This window comes from Jaculus jaculus, chromosome 14, assembly GCF_020740685.1.
Source record: "Jaculus jaculus isolate mJacJac1 chromosome 14, mJacJac1.mat.Y.cur, whole genome shotgun sequence".
NCBI classification, from domain to species: Eukaryota; Metazoa; Chordata; class Mammalia; order Rodentia; family Dipodidae; genus Jaculus; species Jaculus jaculus.
Genome location: NC_059115.1, coordinates 13379032 through 13403964, shown reverse-complemented (window position 1 = coordinate 13403964; position 24933 = coordinate 13379032). Strand labels below are relative to the sequence as shown.

Genomic DNA, 24933 nt, shown 5'->3' with positions numbered 1-24933 from the left:
CCGCACTGACAGCTGACTTCATGAAAAGTACATTGTAATCAGTAGCCCTGGATCCATGTGCTTTATACCAAGGAGCTGAATGATAAAACTTCTTCCCCTTGATAAAACTGGGCTGATATATTTGAAAGAAGGAATACTGCTGAGCCACTTTAAGCCTTAGAGACTTAACTCTGTAATTTTACCATTCTTCCCCAGGTGCTATTTATTCCTTCATATTGAGGATTAATTCCCCCCACCCCACCCACACACACACCAAGAAATTCACGTTCAGTCCTTGGTGGAGATGGCCGAATCATCACCTCGTCATTTCACACTGGTGGACTTCCTGAACGAGCTCAATGATGAGGAGTACGGGACATTTAAGACACTCCTCCACCAAGAGGCTGCAGTGTTTAAAATGGAGCCAATTCCCTGGTCTCAAATCAATGAGGCTTCAAGGGCAGACCTGGCACAGAAATTGAAGGATCATTACCCGGGATGGCAGGCATGGGAGGTGGTGCTGAGCTTGCTTCTACTGATCCATAGGAAAGATCTCTGGATAAAAGTTCGGAGACTGGTCGCAAGTAAGTACAGAATGGAGAAGTGACCCATGGAGAAAATTAATTTCCTAGAAGCTGTTGTTGTTTAGTAAGGTTTTGGACCCATTTTGAATTGATTTTTTATTTTAGTACAGAGTGAGTAAGAAGGATCTAAATTCATTCTAAAAGTGGATATCCATTATTGAGAGTAGTATTTGTTGAATAGGCTGTCTTATTTACAATGTGTGTTTTTGAGAGCTTTTTCAAAAATTAGGAGGCCAAAGTTGTGTGGCTTTATTTCTGGGTCCTCCCTTCTGTCCCACTATTCTACATGTGGTTTTTTTTGTGTGTTATTATTTATTTTTTTGAGCTAGTACTATGCTGTATTTGTCCCTATTACTCTATAGTATAATCTTAAGACAAGAATTGTTCTCAGGCTAGTGAAATGGCTCAGCAGTTAAGGTACTTGCCTACAAAGTCTAAAGACCCAGGTTCGATTCCCCAGTAGCCATGTAAGCTAAATGCAGAAGGTGGCACATGTGCCTGGCATTTGGTTGCAGAGGCTAGAAACCCTAGCATGCCATGCTCATTCTCATTCTCCCCCCCCTCTCTGAAATACATATATACATTCATACATAAAATATATTTTTTAATTTTTTAAAAATTATCCCTAGTATTGTAAGTTCTGATTAGAATTGCTTTGGCTATCTAATACCCTTTGTTTCCCTATTAACTTTATGATTTTATATTTGCAGGTAGGGTCTCACTCTAGCCCAGGTTGACCTAAACTCACTCTGTAGTCCCAGGCTGGCCCCACAGCGATCCTCCTACCTCTGCCTCCCAAGTGCTGGTATTAAAGGCATGCTCTACCATGCCCAGCCTAGGGTTGTTGTTTTTTTCTGAAATTTTTGAAGTATCCTTTTCAAAGATCCAAACTTATCAACGCAAAACTAGTACTAGTTCTGTGTTTTCTGTGTGTCCTTACCTGGTTTAGCTGCAAGAGTAACTTCACAGAATGAGTTCAGTTGTGTTCTCAAACTGTCACACAAAATAGAAAGGAAAAGAAGTATATTGATTCTGGTCCTTCCTTTAAAAAAATGAAGAATATACCAGTGAATACATCCAATCCTGGACTTTGCTTTCTGAGGAGACATTTCTTATTGCCTCAATCTCATTGCTTAGTAAGGGTCTGCCTAAACTATTTAACATCCTCTGGGTTTAATTTGAGTGGGTGATACTAGTTTAGGAGTTTATTCTTGATTTTCCAGCTTTCTGAATATAAAAGTATTCTTTAATGCATGTGAATTCTCCTGGAGTCTGTTGCTCTAATTTTCTTAATTTGGAACTCTCTCTGGTTTGGTTAACTTGGCTAGAGATTTGTAACCTTGGTAATTTTTACAAAGAAGTAACTCCTCCTGTTTTTTTTAAATTTATATATTTGTAAGCAGAAAGAGAGAATGGGTGTGTCAGAATAGGTCTAGCCATTGCAAACAAACTCCAGAAGCATGTGCCACTTTGTGCATCTGGCTTATGAGGGTACTGGGGAATCAAACCTATGTCCTTAGGCTTCACAGGTAAGCACCTTAACTTCTAAGTCATCCCTCCATCCCCTCTTTTTGTTTATATTTGTTGCCCAGGCTGACGCAGAATTCACTATGTAGTCTCAGGCTAGCCTCAAACTCACAATCCTGAGTGCTGGGATGAAAGGCATGCATCACCATGCCCTGAAAGAGTATTTTTTTTTAATTTTTTTATTTATTTATTTGAGAGCGATAGACACAGAGAGAAAGACAGAGAGAGGGGGACAGAGAGAATGGGTGCGCCAGGGCTTCCAGCCTCTGCAAACGAACTCCAGACGCGTGCGCCCCCTTGTGCATCTGGCTAATGTGGGACCTGGGGAACCGAGCCTTGAACCGGGGTCCTTAGGCTTCACAGGCAAGCGCTTAACCGCTAAGCCATCTCTCCAGCCCTGAAAGAGTATATTTTATATACTTGTTTGTAGAGCAGTTGCTAACCCCTGATGGGTGCATGGCCCCTAAGAAGTGACAAGCCAAAGACTGGCCTTCTCTGGTTTCCCTTCCATTTCATGCACTCTTTCCTGTTTTCAGTGAAAATAGCACGGGGCTCATGCCCAAGAGAACTACGTACAAAGCCTTAAAAAAAAAAAAGCCAGACATGATGGCACATCCCTTTAATTCCAGGACTTGGGAGGCAGAGGTAGGAGGATCGTCATGAACTTGAGGACACCCTGAGAATACATAGTGAATTCTAGGTCAGCCTGAGCTAGAGTGAGACCCTACCTCAAAAAACCAAAACAAAACCACCAGTACATTTTGCTTCTGCTTACAGTTCATGAGCTAAAAATGAGGCCCATGTTAACTTACGAGCAAGCAGGGAGGGTCTCAACACCTAACTTCCATCATTAGGATACAGTGTGTCCAGGCAGGAGGAGAAGCTATGAGACTATACCAGGATGCTGGGCCCATGTCGTATGATGGAGTTGACAGATGTCCCTTCAGAGAGTGGCTTAGGAATATTTTAAGACCCTTCGGTTCTGTGTTGAGAAAGATAGCAAGGTGAGGAGTGAGGAGCTCAGGCAGCAAAGTGGGTCTTGCATTAGCAAGTTTGCCTTTGAGATAGAGCTCTGCTCAACTTAGTAGGGAATTGGCTAGAAATAGAGTCTTAAGGGAGCTTGGGAATTGAGGCTCATCTGCCCTTGTATCCCCTTCATGTGAACATTCCCAAATCCCAACATGAAAATGTCCTTTTTCATCGGGAGTCCACATTGGATATGTTATTAGGATGATGCAGCCATTTTTTGTGGTGGAGGCAGTGTGCTTGGGTTGTTGTGATAGTGTATTTTCTATACCAATCTCTTACCAACTTCGATGCACGCTTCCTCAGATAGTAAATGGTCTTTGTCTGGATTTAAGCCAGAGGAGCCATTCTCTTCTAGCTAATTGCTTTGATGTGAAATATACGTAGTAAAAACACATTGGAAAAAAATTCTGTAATTAAACATAGTGAGCCCAATGTAATAGAAATAACCTAGACCTTATAGTTTCAAGTGAAGTAGATATGAAACTTACAGCCAACCATAATCATTTATTTATCCATCCAACCTCAAGTCATATAAGATTTCCACACTTTTCTGTGATGTGGGAATGAGAACATCTTATTGAGAATGAGGCACATTTAGACATTTAAGATTTTTTAATGTAGATGCTTGCAGATGTGCATGGAGGCCAGAAGACAACCTCGGGTGGCATTCCTCGGGAATGCCATCTACTTTCCAGGCTTTCTTCGGCTTGGACCTCACCAATTAGCTCATAAGCCTCCGGAATCAATGGTCTGCACAGTTCCAACACTGGTTACAAGCACATACCACCACACTCAAATTTATGTGGGTCCTGGGGATCAAAATCAGGTCCTCATGCTTTCAAGCTTTCACGGAAAACACTTTACTGTCTACAATGTCTTCTCGGCCAAAAACGGCAACATTCTAAGCCCTAATTCTTTCTTTCTTTTTTCCTGAGGTGGGGTCTCGCTCCAGCCCAGGCTGACCAGGAATTCACTCTGTTGTCCCAGAACTCATGGTGATCCTACCTCTGTCTCCCAAGTGCTAGGATTCAAGGCATGTGCCACCATGCCTGGCATAAACCCTAATACTTTTTTCTTTTTGGTAGCATCATGCTCTATTTTAGGCTGACCTGGAATTCACTGGTTAGTCTCAAGCTGGCTTCAAACTCACATTGATCCTCCTATCTCTGCCTCCCAAATGCTGGGATTAAAGGCGTACACCACCACACCTGGCAGAGAGAAAATGGGTATGCCAGGGTCTCTAGCTGCAAATGAACTTCAGATGCATGCACTACTTTGTGCTTCTGGCTTTATGTGGATACTGGGGAACTGAACCTGGGTCATTAGGCTTTGCAGACCATTTCTCCAGTCCCCCCCCCACACACACACACACCACCAATTCTTGATAGACTTTCTGCAAATGAGAGCTCTTATAGATTCTCAGCTAGAAGGTATGGAACCCTACTTTTCCAGTTTGGTAAGTAACACATCTTCATGCTTTATAGTAGCTGTTACTTGAGGTGAACATCTAATTTTACCACTATAGGCAAGTATCAAATAGATTGTAGCCTTTAGTAAAGTTAACCATCATGGTCATCCAGACGTGTCACTTGTCAAACATGTGTTTATAGCTGTAGGAGTCATTCTGAGAAGTTAACTGCCTTGTATTCTGTTCTCACTGACCCAGGTAGGCCAAGCACATACAAAGATCATGTGAAAGAAAAATTTAGACTCCTCTGGGACACAGAAACTTGTCTTCAAGTTCCAGAACATTTCTATAGAGAAACTATAAGTAATGAGTATCAAACATTGAAAAATATATTCGATCAAAAGCCTGGACCAGTCACCGTGGTAGTAAAAAGTGTCAAGGGAGCCGGCAGAACTACCTTTTTACTAAAAGTGATGCGGGAGTGGGCATCAGGAAATCTACTGGAGAGCTTTAAGTTTGTTTTCTTCTTCTACGTCTATGAGATGAATTCTCTTGCAGAGACGAGCTTATTAGAGCTCATCTCCATGGACTGGCCTGAGTGTTCACAGATGGCCAATGAAATATTTTCCCAGCCAGAGAAAATCTTGTTCATCATGGAAGGATTTGAAGAACTGAAATATGACTTGGAACTTAGGACCAATTTGTGCGCTGACTGGAGCCAAAGGCAGCCGACACCAATTATCTTGAGCAGTTTGCTGCAGAGAACAATGCTTCCAGACTCCTCTCTGCTGCTTGAGCTAGGAAAGACCAGTGTGCCCAGAATTTATTTCTTGTTGCAGCATCCAAGGGTTATATATCTGGAGGAATTCCCTGAGGAATTAATACGCAGCTATGTTTCCCATTTCTTCTATGATAGGGAGAAAGCAGCAAGGGCCTACCAGTTTGTGCAAATGAATGCACCGCTCTACCAGGCATGCAGAAATCCACAGACATGCTGGATCGTCTGTCATAATATAAAATGGCAGCTCGAGAGGGGAGAGGGCCTTAGAGTTTACGTGGAGACAGACACGAGTGCCTATGCATGTCTTCTAAAGGATTTATTCAAAGCAAAATGTGAAAGGTATCCATGGAAGCAGAACAGAGCTCGCATGAAAAGCCTGTGTGCCTTGGCTGCCGAGGGCAAGTGGACTCAGACACTGGTATTTAGCTCTGAGGATCTCCGGCGGAATGGCATATCTGAGTCTGATACCCTGGTGTGGCTGGACACAAAACTTCTCAAGCCCAGAGGTGACCGATTCGTGTTTCACAACTTGCGATTGCAGTCATTCTGTGCCGCCCTGTTCTACTTCCTCCTAAAACCCACAGAAAATCCCAACCCAGCTATTAGAAATATAGCTCAGCTTTTATCCGCAGCTTGGGCTCATGGCCAAACCCACTTGCACCAGGTAGGATCATTTATAGTAGGACTGACCAGAGAGAAAGTCATCAAAATGCTAGAACCACTCTTTGGTTCTCTACTGCATAAAGATGTGAGGCGGGAGATGGTCCGATGCCTTAAATGTCTAAGTCAAGAAGAGACCATGAATGCACAGTGTTTCCAGGACTTGTTTGACAGTTTGTTGGAAAACTCGGATGACAGACTCATAGCACAAGTGGGGAATTTATTTGAAGAGATGTCCATTAGTATTCATAGTGTGGATGAACTGACACTGTGCTCACACTGTCTGAAGTATACTCGATTCCTAAAGAAACTTCGCCTGCATGTAGAAGAGATCTTTTCAGATGAATCTCAGACAGAGTAAGTATACCAATGAACCTCTTGTTTTTCTTTGTTCTTGTTGTTTTTATTCAAGGCGGGGTCTCACTGTAGCCCAGGCTGACCTAGAATTCACTGTGGAGTCTCACACTGGCCCCAAAATCACAGTGATCCTCCTACCTCTGCCTCTCAAAGGCTAGGATTGAAGGTGTGCGCCCCCCACAGGAGAGAGGAGGGGGAATCGGGCAGGGTCTCCAACCACTGAAAACTACAGATGCATGTGCCACTTTGTACATCTGGCTTTATGTGGGTACTAGGGAATCAAACTCCAGTCGTTAGGCTTTATGGGCAAGCCCCTTAACTGCTGAGCCATCTCTCCAGCCTGTTCTTCTTTTTAAGATTTTTTTTTTTTATTTTTAGAGAGAGTGAGAGGGAGGATTGCAGGGTCTTGGCCACTGCAATAGAATTCCAGATGCTTGCGCCACCTAGTGGGCATGTGTGACCTTGTGCTTGCCTCATCTTTGTGCGTCTGGCTAATGTGGGATCTAGAGAGTCAAACATAGGTCCTTAGATTTTGCAGGCAAGCGCCTTAACTGCTAAGCCATCTCTCCAGTCCTCTGTTCATTTTTTTTTTTTTTGAGAACTATAACTTATGGACATCCTACAATTTCATTGTTCCCACAGCTTTATCTTTTTTCTCCTCTTCCCTGCCCCCATTCCACTGAGGATCCCCCTGTTTGAAGATATTCCTTCCTCTGTTTTGTTGTCTTATTTCTTTTGACCACCTCCATCTTCTGTCAAAATATTGGTGGGCTCAGGCTGTGCAGGTCTAACCACCACAGCATCATGAATGCACTAGTAGGTTCCTGTGGGTCGGACAGTGCCTTATAGTCCACCTTCCCACCCTGTGGCTTTCACATGCTTTTTTTTTTTTTTGGTTTTATGAGGTAGGGTCTCACTTTAGCTCAGGCTGACCTGGAATTCTCTATGCAGTCTCAGGGTGGCCTCGAACTCACAGTGATCCTCCCACCTCTGCCTCCCGAGTGCTGGGATTAAAGGTGTGCACCACCACGCCCAGCTTGCTTTCACATTCTTTTCACCCCCCTCATCTACAATGTTCCTGAGACTTGGAGGACATGAGAGGGGGGGGAGATCCTCAAGGGTTGAGTAGCCTTCTATTGTCCCCTTTGAGTTTTGCGTCTCCTCAGTCTACCATCATCTCCCTGGAGAAGGCTCACAGGTTAGCATTGAGAGCAGCACTCACATCCAGTCCCCTACTTCCTCCGCAAATGTCCCCTGAGCCCTGGCGGGTGTGATAGAGATGACTCATCCAATGCTAAACACTGGGCTTTGTCTTTCTTGTCATTTTGAGTGTTGGATCTCCTTGGTCTTCACCATCATTGAGGCCTTTGCCGAGCAGACCTGGCCATCCTGGCTCCCAGACAGTCTACACAAGCCCTTGTTTCTTTTCTTTCACTTTTTATAGACAACTTTCGTGTAATTATTGTATTTAAGTATATAATAAGGCGATAATAATTATATGGAAGTTGTCAATATAATTATATAATTATTTTGTCCCCTCTTCACATATAATTATGGAAGTTGTTAATAATCCACTTCCACCGCCTCCATTTCCCCATCCCAAGTCTATCCTCCACTGAAGCCCTTCCTTTTATTATGTCATTTTTTTCCCTCCTTTTATATAGGTATAGTCAGCCACCATGAAGTATTTTGTATTAAAATATTTGAGAGGTGGGGGGCAGAGAGAGAAAATGGAAGGGCTAGAGCCTCTAGTCACTGCAAATGAACTCCAGACACATGTACCACCTTGTGCATCTGGCTTATTTGGGTACTGGGAAATAGAACCGGGGTCCTTAGGCTTCACAGGCAAGTGCCTTAACCACTAAGCCATCTCTCCAGCCCCACCATAAAGTCCTAACCAGCAATGGACCCTACAAACCTTACAGCTGGCCAGCCAGGCCAGGTGTGCCCACTGGTGTAATGGTATCATGTCTGTTATGGGGGAAACTAACAACTCTCTGATTAGACTGGAGGCCTGCTCCGGAGGAAAGAATCCATGCCTGGTACTGAAAACCTAGTCACAAGCCTATAGCTGGGAGGTCATAAGCTGCAGGGGGGAAACTACCGTTGTCTGGCTAAATGCATATATGATGCCCAACAAACTTCCATCTAAACATATATGCTTATTGCCATACATTAATGCTACTGTCACTTTTGGTTCAAGAAGCTTCTCTTTTCAGATGGTGGTGACCACTGGGGTGACTCAAAAGTCCCCATAGTAGATATTTCATAGATGAATGCATCGTGCTGCAGTTAGAAGGGCTTCCTGTTGAGACTTTGCATGACCATTTGGGATCTGCGTGACCAGAGCAACATCTGAAGGGCGTTTTCCATCTGTACAAAGGGGAATGAACATTTATATTAACTTCACGGAGCCCGTGTGAATGGATATGCAGGCAGTGTCTTGGAAGTTTAGATGTTCCTTCCCTTCATGCACAGTGTGTGGGGCAGGTTTTGGTGATGACATTGCAGGGGGGATTCCTGGGCACCTGTGTCTCATTTGTGCTGTGCCCATAGCCTCTTCCCTTTGCTGCCCTTGCCATATGCAGCTTCTCTGGGTTCGGGCTAGCAGCTCAAACCTGATCTCTCAGATGCATGACGCCTGTCATGATAATGCTTTCCAATGCAGTTTGCTATCCACTGAGGGGGTCTCCAACAATGTGGGGGAGTGGAGACAAAGTAAAGTTGAAGAACTTCTCCAGGGCCACATAACTAATGAGTGGTACCACGGGAATTCAATCTCATCTTGGACTTGACTCATTTCTGTTTTTGCTATTTACTTATTTTAATATTGTACCTTTATTTGCAATAAAGAGGGATGGAGAGCAAGAATGGACACACCAAGGCCTCTAGCCCCTTGTGCATATGGTTTGCACGGATACCAGGGAACTGAACATGGGTTCTCCCCTCATCTGCTTGTTCTTACGTTCTTTCCAATGCCCTTTTCCATGACATTCCATGGACCTTGGAGGAGCAGTTTAGATGTCCTATTTAAGGCTGAGCACAATGTAGTCACTTATTCCCCAGAAACCTTACCTGCTTGGCATCCCTGCATTAACCTATGCCTGTTGTAGTAAGAAATGCGGGTGATCAAGGCTTCAAGTAGTACTGATCTATGGGAAGAAACATGATATTTAGGAGGTGGTCTGACACACCGTGCATTTGGCATACATTGGTAGATTTCACCCTGTGGTCCACATCCATAGCCACAAACTTTTGGCAAGGTTTACAGTTCTGGCCATGTATTCTCCGCTATGGAGTGAGCCTCAAATCCAATAGGAATCCAGGTTTACTTTCTTTTTTTCTTTTTCTTTTTGATATCTTGAGGTAGGATGTCACTCTATCCCATGCTGGCCTGGATTTGATTCTGCAGCCTCAGGCTGGCCTCGAATTCAGTGATCATCTTACTACTGCCTCCCAACTGTTAAGATTAATGGCATGTGCCACCATGCCCAGCTTGGGGTTCTGTCTTGTTTTTTGAGGTAGGATCTTAGTCTATCTCAGGCTGACCTGGAATTCACTATGTAGTCTCAGGGTGGCCTTGAACTCATGGCGATTCTCCTACATCCCAAGTGCTAGCATTAAAGGCATATACCACCATGCTCGGTGGGTTTATGTGGGGGTTTTTTTGTTTGTTTTGTTTTGTTTTGTTTTTCAAGATAGTCTCACTCTGGTCCAGGCTGAGGGTTTATGTTCTTAACCAACATACTATGTTAATTTATTTTACCTGGATAAACTTCTCCCTATTCCAGGCTGATGTTCTATCAGCTTTTTTTTTTTTTTTTTTCTGAGCTCATTTGGGGTGTATCTTGAAGTTAATTGAGCTTCTGATGAATAATGATGTTTTATCCCCATTACAGGGCGGTTAAGAAATTTTGGAAAGACCTGTGCACATTATTCAGAAACAACAGTAACCTCAAGACATTGGAATTGGACCACTGCACTTTCAATTATCACTCCTTTACAAGTCTCTGTGAAGACCTATCAATGTCTGAATACCATCTCAGGAGCTTGACGTAAGTTGGGTTTGTTTGTTTTCTCCAGTTTTTGGTCTGATAGTAATCTGCCCTTTAGAAAGAAATCCCCTCAGACAGAGTTTATAGGAGGAAGAAGGGAGATTGATTGAAGCTTACAGAGCAAGGGGAGGTTCCTCAGTGGCAGAAGAAGCTGGCCCACTTTCAGAGGTCCAAGCAGACAGAGAGGGGAAAGCCCCGTGGACCCCAGCACCACAAGCAAGCCCATATGAGGGACTCCAGGCAGAGCTCAGGCACTTTGCATATCTTTAGACTGGAATTCCAAATCCACCCCACACCCCAGGGCTGGGCTCTAGGACCTGTCCACTAAGGGGCCTAATGATGGGGGGAGGGGGGAATGTCATTGGCCCCTGATGTCACCGGGGCAGGAGGATTTGGGGACAGCAGGGTGAGTACTACAGCAATGAACACCCGGAAGACAGTCTGATGGGTAGGGCTTTGTCTCACTTATTCAAAAGGAGGTGGGTTTATACACACTTGGAAAGGTTGAGAAGGCACATACAGACTGTAAAGTGATTGGACACATAGGTTTATGGGTCGCTATCTAATTGGCTGGTGTTGGAAGGCAGAAGTTGTGAGGGAGAAGTTGCAAGGGAGAGAACAGAAGCCAGAGGAAAAGCTTCGGGACTTCAGCATCATAGTGGATGGTTACAGCAGCAGGGAGACTGCTTACTACCATATAAGGGTCTCTTAGGCAGCTGCCACAAGGTCAGGAACTCGGGGGAAGGGAGCAGAACCTTAGACTGTGGAATGTGCTTTGGGATGGGGGGAGGGCCCACTGGTCCCCTTTCCTCTAGGTGAAGATGAGACACACTACAACCTTGCGAGAAAGGAGGGCCAGCTCGGGCGCCAGGATGGGCTTCTGACCGTAGGGCTGGCTGCAATCCCACAGCCCAAGGTCCTCAGTCATCTCCAGCAGCCCAGGCCAGCTTTCTCACAGTCCCAGCCTGTGACTAGCAATGGCCGACAGTCCACAGCGACCCTTCCTCTAGCCAGGTGGCTGAAGATCCAAATTACAAGCTCTTAATAAACTCCTGAATCAATTGGGGTACATCCATTCAAACCACCACAAGGTAGATCTTCCCAGTTGGGCATGATGGCTCACACCTTTAGACTAGGGAAGCTGAGTTAAGATCACCATGAGTTCAAGGCCACTATGGGCTACAGAGTGAGTTTCAGGTCAGGTCCTGGGCTAGAGTGAGACCCTGCCTCAAAGTAATTCTTCCCTTCCCATCTGAATGAACCTAATTAAGATAATTCCTTATAGATATGCAGAACTTAAACTAATCTACACAATCCCACACAGGTGATTCTAAAACCTGTCAAGTTGGCAATTAATATAAACTATCACAATGTGTACATGTTAAATAACAGTATGTTGTGAGTATAAATGTACATGCATATTAAAATAATAGCCAGTGTGAGTTAACTGTTCTAAACAGTATGAAATTTACTTGATTAAACATGACATCTATTGGTAATCATGAGGAGACTTGACCAGGAAGATGCTAAATAGGTTAGCTAGGGAGATGGCTCAGTAGATAAGGTGTTTGTTACATTAATATGAGGACCTGAGTACTCAGCTGAAATGCCAGGCCTGGTAGAAAGGGCTTTCTGTATTCCCAGCACTGGGAATCTTTGGGGCTCACTGGCTACCTACTATAGCTAAATCAGTGAGCAAGTTGAGGGCCTGGAAGTGACTAAAAGCATTTGCTTATAAGGCCTGGTAGCTGGGATTCAGTTCCCAGTACTCATGTAAAACCCAGTGCACTAAATGGTGAATGTTTCTGGAGTTTGTCTGCAGTGGCAAAAGACCCTGGCACGCATGTTCTGTCTCTGTCTCTTTCTGCTTGCATATACATAGCTATTTTTAAAAAAAATGGTCTCTTTCCTTGGGGACATACAATCTGGGATACAAATACAAACATGAGCATTTAGATTGTACTAGAATCTCAAAATGCAAACAGGTGCAAATATAGCTTGGCCTGTGCTCAGAAGGCTTGACCAACGTTTAATATGGGATAAGTCCAGCTCAAGTAGGTTGCAGTGCTCCAGGTGTTGCATAGAAATGCGGAAGCTTGAAAAGAAAAAAATCTCTATCTTTAGACTTGTCTGGTATCCGAAGGTAACAGTGACAATTCATGGACCAGAGAATCCCTGAACAGTGTGTGTGGCTAAGCAAGGGAAGCAGAGAGGATTTATTTGAGAGGTATTTTGCTTTCTTCCTCTTCCTGGTATGATGCAGTATTACGCATTATTTGCAGGTGTAACTTTATGTTGAACTTTGGAGGCGGCCTGAAATTATTTAATGCAACTCTTCCCACTGGCCATTTGAAATACTTGAACCTGTACGGCACTGATCTCTACCTTAGTAGGATTGAGAACCTGTGTATGGCCCTGCAACACCCCTCAAGTGGTGTGGAAGAGCTGATGTAAGTCAATATTTTGTGCATTATGAGGGTTCGTTTTATTTATTTTTTTGGAGGGAGGTTCTCACTCTGGCCCAGGATCACCTGGAATTCACCCTGTACCCCAGGCTAGCCTCGAACTCAAGCGATCCTCCCACCCCTGCCTCCTGAGTGCTGGGATTAAAGGTGCATGCCGCCACATGTAGCTCCATGAGTGTTCTTTTAAGGATTATCTTGGGGGGGGGGGGATTAAAATCTTAAATCTCTTGAAGCACATATTGTACAAAGTAATAAGCTCCATCAGGATGCTATTTTTAATATTTGTGATAGAGAATGGGCACACCAGGGCCTTTAGCCACTGCAGATGAACTCCAGACACATGTACCAACTTGTACATCTGGCTTTATGTAGGTAACTGGGGAATCGAACTGGGATCCTTAGGCGTTGCAAGCAAGTACCTTAGCCGCTGAGCCATGCCTCCAGCCCCAGCTTTTTTTTTTGTTAATTTTATTCATTTATTGGAGAGAGACAAGAGAGCATGAGTGCACCAGGGTTTCCTGCCACCGCAAACAAATGCCCGATGCTACTTCATACATCTGACATCACATAGGTACTAGGGAGTCGAAGCCAGGCTGTCAGGCTTTGCAAGCAAGTGCCTTTAACCACTAACCCATCTCTCATGTCCCACAACCAGCTTTCTGTATGGTCGCTGGAGATGAAACTCAGATCTTCATGTTGGTTCAGCAAGCTCTCTCACACTGAGCCATCTCCTCAACCTCAGGGATTGGGTTTGTTGTTGTTGCTGTTGCTCACTTGTTTTTGTGGGTTTTTTTTTTTTTTCATTTGTTTTCTGAGAAAGAGAAAATACGTGGACCAGGGGCTCCTGCCACTGTGTGTGTGTGTGTGTACTCCAAAAGCGTGTATGACTTTGTGCATCTGCCTTTATGTAGGTACTGGGGAATCGAACACGGGCCATCAGGCTCTGCAAGCAAGTATCTTTAGCTAGGTGGGGTTTTTTGTTTTGTTTTTCGAAGTAGGGTCTCACTCCTAACCCAGGCTGACTTGGAATTGACTATGAAGTCTCAGGGTGACCTTGTACTCATGGCGATCCTCCTACCTCAGCCTCCTGAGTGTTAGGATTAAAGGCATGCGCCGCCACGCCTGGCTGGTAGGATGCTTCTCATGCATGTTCACTATGTACTTTCAGCATATTCACCCACCTTCCTCCTGTGGTCTCCTTCCCTTCTGAAACTGCCTCCTTCTATTTGACGACCCTGTTAGAAGTTTTTGTTCGTACATATTGTTTGTATACAATAGTGGGTTTCAGCATAGCATTCTCAGGTCTCCAGTGAATCTAGTTCCTGTGAACCCCCTCTTCGCCCTGTACCTCCTCTTCCCAGTCCCTCTTCTACTCATCGTCTTTCCCTTTGAGGTAGGGTCTCGCTTTAGCCCCGGCTGATCAGAATTCGCCATGGAGTCTCAGGCGGGTCTGGAACTCGGGGATCTCCTACCTAGGCCTCCTGAGTGTTGAGATTAAAGGTATGTGCCACCACATTCACCTCATCTCTATTATTATTATTTTCCCCATTTTCTTTTTTTCTCAATTTTTATTAACGTTTTCCATGATTATAAAAAATATCCCATGGTAATAGCCTCCCTCCCCCCCCCCCGTCCCCTTTCATATCTTTTTTTTTAATGTAGCTAATACATGAGAAAAATATGTGGAACATTTTTATCTAAATATGGCTTCTTTTCTTACTATGACTTCCAGTTCCATCCATTTTTTATCCTAAAAATGATGCAATTTTATTCTTTATGGCTGAATAATACCCATGTTAATATGTAATATGTACAACCATAACCAAATTAGATAACTATGAAATATGAGCCAAAACATTGAATCTGGTAATTTTCCCTTAGTGGAGAGAACAATTAGGAAAGTATTGCCTCAATAGGGAAATAACTGACTTTAAGTGTGTGTGTGTGGTGGGTGTGGGGGGTTTGGGGGGGTGTTGTGTGTTGGGCGTGGGGGGGGCGTTGCGCGGTGGGCGAGGTGTGCGCGCCAGGTGTGCGCACGGTGTGTATGTGTGTGTGGGCGTGCTGTGTGCGTGGTGTGTGAGGTGTACTGTGGCGGTGTGTGGCGTGCATTATGTATATGGGCATGCGTGTCGCCATGACATATGTGTGGAGGCCTGAGAACAACCTTACCTTGGCGCGTTGGCGCTCTCCTTCCACTTTAGACAGGGCCTCCCACGGTTTTGTTTTCCGGCTCCATGTGCACTATCTAGCTGGGCTACCAGCTTCCCAATTCTGACTCCGTCTCCCATTGTCGTCAGCTTGTTGGGGTTACGGGTGTGTGTGCCACTTTGTATCTGGATTTATGTTGGTGCTGAGGGGATCGAACTTGGGCCAGCAGGCTTGCGAGCAAGCACTGTGAACTGATGAGCAGTCTCTCCAGCCCCCAAGAAACGGTTTTAATTATGAATCAGACATTTAGCCAGCCGTGCACTTAAAAAGAAACCTGCATATACAAGCTCCTGTTGGCTATGATGAGGCTTAATGCATGAAAACAGAATGTACATGAGTTCCTCAGTCTTATGTGTGGTGGTTCAATGTCAGGCCTAAAGAAAATAGGAGTTTATAATAGATGGTTTTATGGAAATGTCATCTCTAGAGCAAACCAGCAGTGTTCTTAAAGAACCTCACATTAGTATTGGGGACCTTAAATGAACCTCACATTAGTATTGGGGGTAAGAGGTCATCACACCCAGGTCTTAATGATCATCAACACAAATCAGTTGTCCCTTGGAAGGTGTTAATGTCTGGAGAAATATGAGATGGTCGGAATTGGATGGTTAGGGCCCTGCTGGCATATGGTGTGGGGACTGCTCAGGGGTGTGTTGACTCTCATAGTACAAGGCAGCCCCGCAAGAACAGTGCTGAGAGGGGGAGGGGCGGGGGAGACGGCTCAGTTGAAGTGCTTGCTGCTCAAGCATGAGGACCTGAGTTCAAGCCCAAACACGGGTAGGCATCGGTCTGAAAATGTTTGGATTGATTTTTACATGTAAAAGTTTTTTCCACATTAAGAGATTTCCAACATATTAGTTTCTTACACATTGTAAAGATGCAGTTCTATTATACCCTGGCTTCAAAACTTAGGCGTTAGACGCACTGTCTTCATTTGGACCAAATATGAGAGAAAGAGAGAATGGGCACACCAGAGCCTCTAGCTATTGCAAACGAACTCCAGATGCAGACGCAATGTGACTAGCTGGCTTCTTGCTCCTGTTCCGGCGCCCTTTCCACCACGACAGAACACATCCCCTGGGACTGCAAGCCAGAATGAGCCCTTTCCTTCCTTAAGCTGCTCCCTGCCAGGTACTTGGACACAGGGACGAGTAAAGTAACTAATATAGAAATTCTATCGGTGGTCACTCTTGTATATATCATATAAAGCCTTAAAAATATTTAACCAGGTGTGGTGGCACATACCTTTAATCCCAGAACTTGAGAGGCAGAGGTAGGGGGAATCGCTGTGAGTTCAGGTCCACCCTTACACTGCATAGTGAATTCCAGGTCAGCAGTGAGACACTACCTCAAAAAAAAAAAAAAAAGAAAAGAAAAGAAAAAGAAAGTGTGTATTTAAGAGAGAGGCAGATCGAGAGAATGTGTGCCAGAGCCTCTAGCCACTGCAAATGAACTTGAGATGCATGTGACTTTATGTGGGTACTGGGGAATCAAACCTGGGTCCGTTGGCATTTGCAGGCAAATGCCTTAATTGCTACGGCATCTTTCCAGCCCCAAAGCCTTTTTTAAACAAATCATTTTCTATTTTATTTATTTATGTACAAGCAGAGAGATAATGATAAAGGGAATGCTAGGGATTCCTAGCCACTGCAAATAAACTCCAGATGCATGTGCCACTTTGTGCATTTGGCTTTACGTGGGTACTGGGGAATTGAACCTGGGTTGTTAGGCTTTGCAGGCAAGTGCCTTAGCCACTGAGCCATCTCTCCAGTCTCCTCCCCATTTTTTTTTTGTTTGTTTTTACTAACCAATGATGTGTGTCTCATGTAGGCTGGGGAAGTGTGGCATCTCAAGTCAAAGCTGTGGAATCCTTGCTTCTGTCCTCATCTTCAAGAAGCTGAAGCATCTTTCACTGGTAGACAATCCCTTGCAAAATGAAGGAGCAATATTGTTGTGTGAAGCCTTGAAACACCCAAACTGTGTCTTGGAGACATTGATGTGAGTTGGCCTGGGGGTGTAAGGCTTAAGGAGATCCCAGAGCTGCACATAGGTCTATTTTTTCATATGAGAGAGAGAGGGAGGAAGAGATAATGAATGAATTGGTTCAACAGGGCCTCTAGCCACCACAATCAAACTCCAGACACATATACCCCTTGTGTGCATGTGTGTACCTGCATCAGTTTGTGCATCTGGCTTACGTGTGACCTGGACAGTCGAACATGGGTCCTTAGGCTTTGCAGGCAAGAGCCTTAACTGGTAAGCCATCTCTCCACTCAATGGGTTATGTAAGAGACTGTGGAATGTGTAGTCAAATGCATTCATTGCTACGTGCCTCAGTTGCTTTATCAAGAAGCAAAACGTGAGCAAAGGCACCATGAGATTAAAATCAAAAGAAGACAGATTAGCTCTCATATGTATTTATTGTGAATATCTTTTATTAATTTATTTACAAGCAGAGACAAAGGGAGGCAAAGATGGACCTACTGAGGCCTCCTGCCACTGCAAATACATTCCAGATACTTGTGCCATCATGTGCATCTGGCTTTATGTAGACGCTGGGGAATCAAACCTAGGACTACAGGCTTTGGTAGCAAGTGCCTTTAACTGCTGAGCCATCTCCCCAGCCTGGTATATCTTATTTCTCATTTTTAGATTGATTTTTGGGTAGGCCTTTAGAAGAGCAATACCTATAGTGCACATATGTAAGAAAGTAGTTCATTCGGATTCCTTTCTGGTACAAGGCTTTCCATGGTCTGCTTATTGCCAGTTCAAGACGTTTCTTCTTACTTGCTAATTTGTTCCATGACCATCCTCTTCTGCCAGTGTTGAAGGCTCCCATCCAAGTACTGACCATGGCCCACCCTCCTTAGCTTCTGAGACCGGGGACATTCCAAGTAGTATGGCTGTAGTTGAATGCCATTTGTCATGGTAGCAGAAGAGAAGGTTCTCTACTTACCCAGAGGAGCCACACAAGTGACTTGTTAATTCAAACAAATACTTTAAAATGGGGGACCTGCTCAAGGAGATCCAAGTCCGTCAAAGAATATGTGGACATAAAACTGTTTGTATCAAATACAATCATGCATGTGTATGTAAATTTGCACATTTGCATCTCATACACATTAATGCCTATAAAAGACAAGAGTATGAAAGTATTGGCCATTGTTGAGATACCTGTTCATTAAATAAAACCAATGCAAGTTAACTACCCATTCTCCAAAATCCTTTGATTTTGGAACATTTCCATATTATAAAATGTTTTAGGGGCTGTAGAAGTGGATAAGGTGCTTGCCAAAAGAGTCTAATGACCCCCATTCAGTTTCCCAGTACCTACATAAAGCCTGATGTACAAAGTGGTGCCTGTGTCTGGAATTCATTTGCAGTGACTGGAGTCTCTGGCGCACCTGCTCCCTCTCCCCCCCCCACTCCTCTCTTTTCTCTACTTGCAAATAAATTAATTTTAAAAAGCTGGGAGGGGGTTCTGGAGAGATTGCTTAGTGGTTAAGGCACTTGCCTGCAAAGTCAAAGGACTCAGATTCGATTCCCCAGGACTCAGCTAAGCCAGAGGCACAAGGGGTTGCATACATCTGGAGTTCAGGTGCAGCAGCTGGAGGCCCTGGTGCACCCATTCTGTCTCTCTCTTCCCCCCCTGCCTATTTCTCTCTCTCAAATAAAAACAGTGAAAATAAATTTAAAAGTTTTCATGATGAGGACAAAGTCCAAGCATAAAATTCATTTAAGCATCACATTCACCTTCTCGTGGCCTTGGGGTAGCTTTGTACAACATTTTCAGTGTGCTTTGACTAGGACCTGATTCATGAGGTCAGTTGTAGAATTTTCAAATAGTAGCATTGTGTGACACTGAAGAACTCTCATGCTTTTTTAGGACTAGGGACTTTTAGTTTCTTCAGTTGGGACTTTTTAATCTGTGAAATAAATCCTAGAGCTAATAAATATTGAAACTATAATTGTCAAGAAAAGGGAAAAGGCCCTGAATAGTAAGAAATTGAATGCTGTATAAGTACAGGTAGCAAAGAAATGACCTATTATAAGACAAAAGTATTTGGTTATTAAATTACTGTCTGATGTTATAGAATAAACTGAACTTAAGGACACTGAGTGACTAGTAGTTATAATGAGCTACAATGATCATGAATTCTTTCAAATGTATTACTTAGCAATTTAAAATACTAGGATCTTGGACTGGAGAGATGGCTTAGCAGGTAAGGTGCTTGCCTGCAAAGTCAAGGACCTCAGTTCATTACCTCAGTACCCAGGTAAAGCCAGATTCACAAGATGGAGCATGCAACTGGAGTTTGTTTTCAGTAGCTAAAGGCTCTGGCATGCCTGTTTTCTTCCTCTCTCTCATAAATTAAAATATTTTTAAATACTAGGCTCTCTATACAAATAATAGATTTCAAGATGAAATGGTATGTTAATTAAAATGAAATATAAAGAAGAAAATATAATTTAGTAATTTAAAAATGCTAAACCAAACTTTAAAAAAAATCTACCATTTTCAATGGATACCCCACTAAAACAGGATTCTGTAACATGGACTAGTTTGTGATATGGGCAGAAGGATTTGTTTATTGCATAGTTTGCAAAGTTAGCAGAAATCAACTTTCACACTTGGAAAAGTCTGTGGTGCCAAAGCTCATGAAAAGTAAACCTTGGTACCTCAAGTTTTGATGCCAGGTAGAAATTCAGTAGAGGAACAACTGGAAAGATTTCACATGAGGCATCGTGCTAGTTACTTGAACTCATTGTTGTAAATACCTGACAAGAAGCTACTTAAAGAAGGGTTTATTTCAGCTTACAGGTCCAGAGAGTGGAATCCGTTTTAGCAGGGAAGGCATGGCAGCAGGAGTGGGAGGCTGCCTGGTCACATCATTCATAGCCAGGAAGCAGAGGACAAACAGGCAAACAGGAAGTGGGGCCGCAGTGGCTGTATAAAGCCTCAAGGCACACCCCCAGTGACCTCCTTCCAGTTCAGCTGTGGTTCCTTAAGGTTCTACAACCTTCTCGATCATGCCAGCATCTGGGAATCCAGTGTCTAAACACGTGAGCCTATAGGGGACTTCTTACATTTAAACCACTACAGGCATTATGTAAGTGTTATTAAGTGAGCTGACATTTGTGATTATCTTTGCAGGTTGTCATACTGTGGTCTCACCTCTATTGTCTGTCAGTACATCTCCCAAGCCCTTGTGCACAACAGATTCCTCACTGTCCTCGATCTGGGGGCAAATTTCCTGCAAGATAATGGAGTAGCATATTTGTGTGAAACACTGAAGAGGACAGACTGCAACCTGAAGGAGTTGTGGTAGGACTGGCGGGGTTCTTGTTCCCTGCTGGGGCTTCTATTTTGGACACTGACAGTCAAAAGAAAAAGGAAGAGGAGTGTAGCAGACAGTTTCAGGTTCGCTGAGATGAACTTCCAGACCAGGCACAGTTATGGAGGAAGGGATTTATTGAAGCTTACAGATCCAGGGGAAGTTCCATAATGGCAGAAGAGGCTGGCCTGCTTTCATAGGACAAAACAGAAGCACAGGCGTATCTTTAGATGGAAATCTCAAACCCACTAGGACACCACCTCCAGCCAGGTCATTATGCAAACCACAGTCCATCTTCCAAAGGCTCTTGCAGCCTATCACTCAGGGCATCAGGCCCTGCCTCACGCTGCATCTCAGCAGTGGCTCCTGGAACCGTGTGGGTGGAGCATATGTGGGGTGAGGGAATACAGCACTAATAGCATCTCAGAAGTATGTAGGCATCTCTTGGTTAGCACCAAGAAATAAAAACAAGTTAAACTGCTCATATTGGATTTCATGAGTTGGTATATTTGTGTGTGTGTGGGTCTGTCTGTCCCCAGGCTTCCAGGGTGTTATTTCACTCAAATGTGCTGTAAGAACATCTATTCTCTTATTATTGGCAATGAAAAGCTAAAGACTCTGAAACTTGGGAACAATGAAATACGTGATGTTGGTGTCCAATGGATATATGAAGCTTTGAAACATCCTAGATGTAGATTAGAGAGTCTTGGGTGAGTATATACGGAATCTCATTGTGAGGAAGGCCCCCTATTTGCAGAGAGAGCTGGGTCAATAGGCTTTAAAAGAATTTTGTAACCCATAAATCTCATGAGCTAAAATGTGTTGTGCCTTATGGGAGAGAGGGTGGGAAAGAGTGCTTAGAAACATCATCTTGAAGACGTGGAGTGACCCTGACATGGCCTCACAGTGACTCATTGCCTGCATTATCAACATTTCTACATGGATAATGGAGGAGGGCAAAAAATACATAATAATGGAGGGACTAGGTAGAAAGAAGAGGGGGTTATTGGAAAGGAGGTGAAAAGGAGGAGCAAAAGGCAGAAATGGAAGATCAAAATATATTATATCCATGTATGAAAATTTTCAATTCAAAGGTAGATAAAATAAAACCTTACTCTATGGGCTGGAGAGATGGCTTAGTGGTTAAGGTGTTTGCCTGCAAAGTCTAAGAACTCATGTTCAACTCTCCAGGTCCCACATAAGCCAGATGCACAGTGGCGCATAGTCACACATATGCTCAAGGGGTGCATGTGTCTAGAGTTCAATTGCAGTGGCTAGAGGCCCTGGCATGCCAGTTCTCCCCCCCCCCCACCCCATAAAAAAGGCAGTCTGTTGGGCTTCTCAAAATAAAATTTTTTTAATGAAACTGTAGCTTGCTTAGTCTTGATTATGGATGTTAGGGCTGCTCAGGTATTCATCCTAGATAAGACTCACACATCTACACTTTAACATCTCCTCAGAGGCATGAAGCTAGCAAGTAACAATCCTATTCCCCTGGTGTGTTCCCTTGTCACAGGCTGGACATGTGCCAGCTGACCACTGATTGCTGTATATCTCTCGCCTTGGTCCTCACTACCTGCCAAACACTGAAAACCCTGAACCTCAGCTGGATAACCATGGACTATGATGGGCTGATGATGCTGTGTGAGGCCCTGAGCAATGAGAACTGTGCCCTGGAGGTGCTTGGGTGAGTGACTTCAGAGCAAGACTGTCCCACTGTGCTTTGTTCAACCTTGGCTCCATTAACACTGTACTTGGGAGTTCTCTGTCTTGGGTTGCTGCTGGTATACTTGGGGATATTGAGCTCCAACCTTGATTTCTTTATCAGCTCATAAGATGCCAGGAGCATCGACCTCTATCTGGGACCACCTAACATTTTCAGACGTTTTCAAATGTCCCCTAGGAGACAATAATTGAGAGGCACCATTCTACTACAAACATGGCCGCCTGCATATATGTAGCCCCAGCTCATAATCTGGAAGGTTTTGAAATAGCTGTACAAAACCACGAATTAGGGACACATTCACTGTAAAACAGCAGTGGATACAGTTCTGAATGTTCCAGTGGCACTTAGAAAACATTAGATAGATGTGTACAGAATGACATTTGTGTCTTTTGGGAGGGTTTGAATACATTAACACAGAATAGCTTGATCATAACCCCTTTCCATTACTCTCCCCTATTCCCCTATTCCCCCCCATTTTTTTTTTTTACATAGAGCAAGAGCAAGCAACTTGGTGTGCCAGGGCCTGTGCCACTGCAATTGAATGCCAGACACTTTCGCCACCTAGTGTGCATGTGCAACCTTGTGCTTGGCCTCACCTTTGTACATCTGGTTTACATGGGATCTGGAGAGAGATTGAACATGAGTCCGTAGGCTTCGCAGGCAAGTGCCTTAACTGCTAAGCCATCTCTCCAGTCCCTGCCCTACTTTTTACTGAACCCTGACTCAGACCAAAAAAAAATCTCTCAAGCAGTCAAAATAGCCTTTGTGCTGCCTCACAGGGTGGAAACTCCTGGCAGAGACAACCCAGAGGGGAACTTGTCTGTTACTAGGAAAAGTATATCCATTCATGTTCAAGGTTATAGGTAAAAGTTCAAATAATAGTAGCTAGTTAAGGAACTTAAAATGAGTATGTGTCAGGGAAGGCATATCTATTATCAAGGTTGTGGGCAAAAGGTAGGTAACTAACTATGGAGCTTAAAGAGAGCACAGCTGGAGTTGTTTCTAAAAGCTCATCAAAGGAGTTCATACTTGGGAGTATCTATACAGAAGACTGTGAGGAATTAGTTGCCAATCCCATATGTGAGGGTGGCAAGAAAAAAAATATGCCCAATATGTCAGCCTTGTTAAATTGTCTACATCAAAATGTCGATAGGCATATTATACAGATCTTGTGAATGTAACAAGGTCATAAACGCACCAACCAGTTCATGTTCCAAGGACAGTGGCCCCAAGTCCCCCCCACCCTACGGCTCTTGCATTCTTTCCACCACCACCCTCTGCGTATTCCCTGAGCCTTAGAGGGCATGATAGAGAGGACCCATTTACACTGAACTTGAAACAGCCTCTTCTTTTCAGCACTTTGAGTTTTGAGTCTCCTCAGTATCTGCTGCCATTCACAAAGAGAAGCTTCTCTGGGGAGTCGTAAGAGCAGCATTTGATACATTCTTTCCACTGCCTTGTGTGCAACGTTCCCTGAGCTCTAGTGGGTAAGACCAAGATGCCTGACCCAGTCAGTGCACAACACTAGATAAGGAAGATGTGCTGAAGACAATGCCGAATGAAAGGGTGGCTCGTGTCTTGTGTCTGGCACTGGAGGAATAATATGCAAGAACAAGTGAGATGTTGGAAGTGCTGGGGTGTTAATACAGAGTGGTAAGATGTGTGGGAGTTGCAAGCAATGCTGATGAGTGAAGAGGCAGAAAGGCCAGGGGCTGAAATTGGAAGCCAGATCTGAAAGCGCTTGGCAGATCTCTAAGTTCCCGTAAGTATGTCATCTCATCACAGTAACCCATAAGGATACTCCTGTTTCCTTGGGTTATCTATATGAGCATGGATGCTCACAGAGGAAGGGGTGCTATTGCCTGAAGTAATGTGGCTAGGGAGTTGTTCACTTATAACTGGAAGGTAGGCCTGATGGCTCCAGACACTCAGCTCTTGACAACCAAGCCTATTGAGTAGAACTGCTCCCAAGGCGACCTTAAGGAGAATTTTGAGTGGCATTGAATAGGTATGTAGGGAAGGAGACAGCCAAGGAGCCACAGCAAGTACAAGGAATATTAAATGTGTCTAGGTATCCCAACATGCAACAAGTAAAAATGGTCATTTTTGCCTAACTTCAGTATTGTTTAACTTAAGCCTTAATATATTTTTTTTTTTTCTGAGGTAAGGTCTCACCCTAGCTCAGGCTGACCTGGAATTCACTATGCAGTCCCAGGGTAGCCTTGACCTCAGTGATCCTCCTACCTCTGCCTCCCTCCCGAGTGCTGGGATTAAAGGCGTGCACCACCACGCCTGGCTCACCCTAATATTTGGATGTGTGCTTTCTATGGACTTCCGCTGTGGCGTGTGAGTGAGCAGGTTTCTACTTTCCAGGAGCCAATGATGCTTTTCTCTACACACTCAATACACTGCTCTCAGTCATGTCTGGGGAAGGATGAAAAGGAGGAATAGGGATAATTTTTCAAAAGCAGACCCGGGGTCCTTACAACTGATTGTGTGTAAGGTAAGCAAGACTTCATCTTCCCCGCAGGCTGGACAAATCGGCATTTGGAAAGGACGCTCAGCTGCTCCTGCAAGCCGTCGAAGAGAAGAAAGCCTGCCTGACTATCCAGCGTCACCCCTGGCTTGAGGAGGAGTGCAGGATGAAGGGGATTCCGCTGATGGAGAGCACCCAGAAGTAGTTTTTGTCACAAAGGCTTCCCTTTGCCACATTTCTCCTTTGTCCCTAAATTTCACATCACAGTAGTGGTAGGCTATGACTTCAAGATTACTTTTTCCCAATGTCCTATCTCCTGTTATGATTCCCACCCTACTTGGC

General features: G+C 44.2%; 1 protein-coding gene across 1 annotated transcript; it reads left to right on the top strand.

Annotated features, from left to right (window-relative positions):
* Positions 1-283: 283 nt before the first annotated feature.
* On the top strand, positions 284-24796 carry Nlrp9 (NLR family pyrin domain containing 9). Its single transcript, XM_012952019.2, has 9 exons — positions 284-567; positions 4790-6325; positions 10225-10380; positions 12663-12830; positions 16884-17051; positions 20209-20379; positions 20929-21099; positions 21906-22076; positions 24646-24796. The coding sequence occupies exons 1-9, from the start codon at positions 284-286 to the stop codon at positions 24794-24796; spliced, it is 2976 nt and encodes a 991-aa protein (XP_012807473.2).
* Positions 24797-24933: the final 137 nt, after the last annotated feature.